The 5,000-nt window shown below is 58.9% G+C and overlaps 2 protein-coding genes across 2 annotated transcripts in view; one reads left to right on the top strand and one right to left on the bottom strand.

Moving 5' to 3' along the window:
* ENH_00014830 (hypothetical protein) overlaps positions 1-759 on the top strand; it is a gene marked incomplete at both ends in the record, with an annotated part of 2,158 nt that extends 1,399 nt beyond the window's left edge. The window contains 2 exons of the mRNA XM_013579125.1: positions 49-138; positions 724-759. Of these exons, the coding sequence (XP_013434579.1) occupies positions 49-138; positions 724-759 (126 nt within the window). The remainder of the gene's footprint in view (positions 1-48; positions 139-723) is intronic.
* Positions 760-2,527: 1,768 nt separating this feature from the next.
* On the bottom strand, positions 2,528-5,000 carry ENH_00014820 (hypothetical protein; the record flags this gene model as incomplete). The annotated part of the gene is made up of 3 exons (XM_013579124.1): positions 2,528-2,663; positions 2,816-3,149; positions 3,262-5,000. Coding segments are annotated over 3 exons (2,209 nt in total), but the record flags the coding sequence as incomplete, so codon positions are not given.

Genomic DNA, 5,000 nt, shown 5'->3' with positions numbered 1-5,000 from the left:
ATAAAACTCCAAAATTGGATTTATTTTCGAATTTGAGTTCCGTTCAAGGAAGTCGTCGACGCCGTCGGCGCGCAGCTGAACGACCCCGAGGCGGCCGCGAGCGACCTCGTCAAGCGCGCCTTCGAAAAGGGAAGTCAGGTGACTTTTTTCTTCTTTTTTCTTCTTTTTTCTTCTTTTTTCTGCTTTTTCTGCTCCTTTTTTCTCTTTTTTTTCCCTATTTTCTTCTCCGTTTCCTCCGCATTTCAATTCTGCTGCTTTTTCCGCTTTTTTCCGCCACTTTTTGGCCTCTTTTCGCCTTTTCGCTCGCTTTCCACTTCGCCAGCATTTGCTCTTCAAAGGCCGTTTTTCGCTTTTATTTCCATTTATTTGTTTGTTTCTTTTTATTCATTTATTCTTATTTTTATATTTATTTATTATTTATTTATTTATTTATTTATTTGTTATTTATTTATTTATTTATTTATTCATTTATTCATTTGTTATTTATTTATTATTTATTTATTTATTTATTTATTTATTTGGTTATTTAGTTATTTGGCTTTTGCCTTTAAAAGGCAGATTAATTCGTTGGTTTATTTTCTGCTTCTTCTCCACAGTTCTGTCCTTCTTGTTGTTTAATTTAATTTAATTTAATTTAATTTTGTTTATTTAATTTTGTTTTATTTCCTTTTATTTTATTTCACTTTTTGTTTTGCTTCTTATTTTGTGCTCCCTCTTACGCAGGACAACCTAACGGCGATTGTTGTTGTTTTCAACTGAGAAAGACCTTAGGGTTTAGGGTTTAGGGTTTAGGGTTTAGGGTTTAGGGTTTCGCAAACCCTCCAGACGGCGGGCTTGACCCTTACGACCCCGTAGGGCCTGGCCAGCTGCAAAGACAGCCCTACTAGGCTAGCTAGCAAGCTAGCTAGCAAGCTAGCTAGCCAGCTAGCTAGCCAGCTAGCTAGCTAGCTGGCAGCCGGCTAGCTAGCTAGCAACTGGCCAGTTGGCTAGCTAGATAGCTATCTAGCTAGCCCATAATGGGCGAACTAGCTATATAACTAGCTAGCATCTGGCTGGCTAGCTAGCTACTAGTTAGCTAGCTAGCTAGCTAGCTAGCTAACTAGCCAGCTAGCTAGCTAGCTAGCTGAGAACCCCAGCGTGGGCGCAGCTAGACAGGCTTGCGCGCCACTCGCTGGCTAGCTGCATTTGTGAGCCCTAGCCCAGCATCGGGGCTAGCTGGCTAGCTAGCCAGCTAGCTAGCTAGCTAGCTAGCTAGCTAGCTAGCCAGCAGGGAGAGACTTCCTGTGGCTAGCTGGGTCAGAAGCCCTTGGCCTGGCTAGCCAGATTTGCCCACAAGACAGAAGTTTGATTCAAAAGAAATGGCATTAGCGCATGCAGGGTGGCGGCCGGCACTGCTGTTGGCTAGCTAGCTAGCTAGCTAGCTAGCTAGCTGCTAGGCAGCCACTAGCTATGGCTGCTAGCTAGCCAGGTAGCTAGCTGACCGGCTTGCTAGATAACTAGTAGCTAGCTAGCTATCTAGCTGGCTGTGTAGACGGCTGGCTGGCTACCTATTGATATTCAGCTACTTAGCTAGCTAGCCGTCTACCCAGCTAGCTAGCTACCCACGCGGGAAGGCAGCTAGCTAGCTAGCTAACTACCCATCCAGCTAGCTAACAACCTGCCTAGCCAGCCAGCTGGCTAGCTAGCCAGCTAGCTACATACTTAAGCAGCTAGCTACCCATCCAGCTAGCTAGCTAGCCAGCTAGCTACATACTTAAGCAACTAGCTACCCATCCAGCTAGCTAGCTAGCCACTAACGAGTGAAGCAAATCTCTGACGACTTAAGGACGGACCGACGCCCTAAAACGCTGAAGTCCCACGCACGTCATCAGCCAGCTAGCTAGCTAGCTAGCTAGCTAGCTAGGTAGCTGGCTAGCTAGCTGGCTAGCTAGCTGGCTAGCTAGCTGGCTTGCTAGCCAAACAGCTTGCAAACCAGCCAGCTAGCCACCTGGCTAGCCGGCTGGCTAGCTAGTGGGCTGGCTAGCCAGCGAGCTGGATAGCAACAAACGGACGGCTAGCTGCTGGAGAATGGCTGGCTAGCCACCCAGCTAGCCAGCTAGCTAGCCAGCTAGCTAGACGCAGCAGCTAGGCAGTTCGCTAGCTAGCCAGAGGGGCTCGTCGGCCGCTGCCCCTAAACTGCTAGCTAGCTAGCTACCCAGCTAGCTAGCCAGCTAGCTAGCTAGCTAACTACCTACCTCCCCAGCTGGCTAGCCAAACCAGCTAAGTAGCTAGCTAGCCACAGCTAGCTGCCTCGCCCCGGCCGCCCCAGCCCTCTGGCTGGCTGTGTGGACTTCCGCCCAGCCTGGGGGCCCCCATAGGGGGCCCCCTGGGGGCCCCCGGGGGGCCCCCGGGGGCCCCTGGGAGACCCGGGGGTGCCCCCGGGGGGCCCCCGGGGGGCCCCCGGGGGCCCCCTATGGGGGCCCTTTGGGGCCCCTAAACCATTTAATGTTTAAAGCATGCAATATTATACGGTGAAGCAGACGGCCTGCTACAGGCTCGTGTCTGCTTTTGCTGCTGCTGCTGCTGCTGCTGCTGCTGCTGCTGCTGTTGCTGCTGCTGCTGCTGGTGCTGCCAGTTCTGCTGTACGTGCAGCTACGTCCACCGAGAGGAAGGTAAGGCGCACCCTAGCGCGCGCAGCAGCAGCAGCAGCAGCAGCAGCGGCAGCAGCAGCAGCAGCAGCAGCAAAGCAGCAGCAGCAGCCTTGTCCTCTGAAGACTCTTAGATAACTAAGAGATGGCCGGGTTTGCTTCTGTCTGTGCGCTATCAGTCTGCCTACTTCTGTTGCTGCTGCTGCTGCTGTTGCTGCTTCTGCTGCTGCTGCTGCTGTTGCTGCTCTGGTTCTGCTGCTGTTGGTGCTCTGATTCTGCTGCTGCTGGTTCTGTTGTTGCTGCGTCTCGTTGCTGCCTCTGCTGCTGCGGTTGCTGCTCTGGTTCTGCCGTTGCTGCTGCTGCTGCTGCTCGCGTTTCCGCGTTGCTGCCTCTGCCGTTGCTGCACCTGCTGCTGCTGCTGCTGCTGCTGCTGCTGCTGCTGCAGTGCCGCTAATAGCTTAGGCTTGCGGGCCTCTACAGGTGAGCTCTGCGCTGCCTCTACGGCCAACTTCTCGTCACTGACTCACAGCAGCAGCAGCAGCAGCAGCAGCAGCAGCAGCAGCAGCAGCAGCAAATCTACGCGCCCCCGGCTACCCTGCTGCAGCAGCAGGGGGCCCCCCAGGGGGCCCCCCACCTTCTTCTCTTCCGCCCTTTTCTTCTGCTGCTCTTTTGCTGCTGCTAGTCAGTTCGACATTTTCAAAGCTGCGGCTTTTCTCAGACCCCCAGGGCTCAAGGGGGGCCCCCCCTTTGGGGGCCCCCCCTTTGGGGGCCCCCCCTTTGGGGGCCCCCTCTCTGGGGGCCCCCCCCTTGGGGGCCCCCCCTCTGGGGGCCCCCCCGGGGGCCCCGGGGCGCCCGGCAGCCTGGGGGGCCCCAGCAGCTGCTGCTGCTGCAGCAGCAAGGGGGTTTTGGGGGGCCCCCCCAGGTTTGGGGGCCCCCAGGGGCCCCTCGGGGGCCCCCGCGGGGCCCCTGGGGGCCCCCACTGCTGCGGGGGCCCTGGGGGCCCCTGGGGCCCCCAAGGGGGGCCCCCCTGCAGTGCGCAGCCGCTTCAGCGGCGGGGGCACTACGGGGGCCCTGCGGCAGGCGGGGGGTTTGGCTGCTGCTGCTGCTGCTGCTGCTGCCTTTCCAGCAGCAGCAGCAGCAGGAGCTGCTGCTGCTGCTGCTGCTGTTGCTGCAGGAGCTGAGGCTGCCACGGCGGGCACTGAAGAACCCGCGTCACCTCCTCGCGCATCTGCTGCTGCTGCTGCTGCTGCTGCTGCTGCTGACGACGCTTTTACTGCGGGGGCTGCTTTCGGTGCTGCTGCTGCTGCTGCTGCCTTTGCTGCTGCTGCAGGCGCTGCTGCTCCTGAGTGGGCTCCCGCCTTCTTTTTTGCTGCTGCTGCTGTCGCTGCACTGCCTGCTGCTGCTGCTGCTGCTGCTGCAGGTTTGGCCGCCACTGCCGCGCTAGTCTTCACACTCCGGCAAGCGCCGGGCTGTCTGCTGCTGCTGCTGCTGCTGCTGCTGCTGCTGCTGCTGCTGGCAGCAGCAGCAGGGGCCCTGGGGGCCCTGCCCGCCTTCTTCAGGGCCTTCAGCTGCAGCCGCCGCACGTGGTGGAATTGAGCTTCTGAAAGGAAAGGAAGAATTGCTGCATAGCCAATGAAGGGGTTTGCTGCTGCAGCAGGCCTCCCGGGGAGGCCCAGGGGCTTGGGTCCTGCTGCTGCTGCTGCTGCTGCTGCTGCAGCAGCAGCAGCAGCAGCAGCGGAGGCGGCGCCGGCCTGCTGCTGCTGCTGCTGCTGCTGCTGCTGGCGCCGCGCAGCCACCTGCGCGGAGGCCAGCGACAGCAGCGAAGCCACGGAGAGGGGGGCCCCCTCAGCAGCAGCAGCAGCAGCAGCAGCAGGGGCTGCTGCTGCAGCGTAGCTGCTGCTGCTGCTGCTGCTGAGCGGCCTCGGGGGGCTCTTTCGAGAGGGCTCTGCGGCGGCTGCTGCCGCCGCTGCTGCTGCTGCTGCTGCTGCTGCTGCTGCTGCTGCTGGGGGCCTCCAAGGCTCCGTAGATCTGCTGCCAAACTGCACATAATCCCTCACGCAGCAAACCACTTCTTTGAACTTCTGTTCATCCACAGCCACTTCCGTGGAGGCCCCCAGCACAGTCCTTTTCAGCAGCCCGGGGCCCTGGGGGGCCCCCCCGAGGGGCCCCAGGGGCCCCAGGGGCCCCAGGGGCCCCAGGGGCCCCTGGGGGCCCCCCAGGGGCCCCTGGGGGCCCCCCCCGCCCCTCCGGGGGCCCCCCAGCAGCCCACAAAGCGGCTGCTTCCGGGCCGGCAGCATCGGCATGGCTCCGTACTTTTCTATCCAGTTTATCCGCACCACATACGCAGGAGTACCCACACCCCCAGGGGGCCCC

The sequence above is a fragment of the Eimeria necatrix genome, genomic scaffold (genome assembly GCF_000499385.1).
Source record: "Eimeria necatrix Houghton genomic scaffold, Enh_scaff1474, whole genome shotgun sequence".
NCBI classification, from domain to species: domain Eukaryota; phylum Apicomplexa; class Conoidasida; order Eucoccidiorida; family Eimeriidae; genus Eimeria; species Eimeria necatrix.
This window is presented reverse-complemented; position numbering and strand designations above follow the sequence as displayed.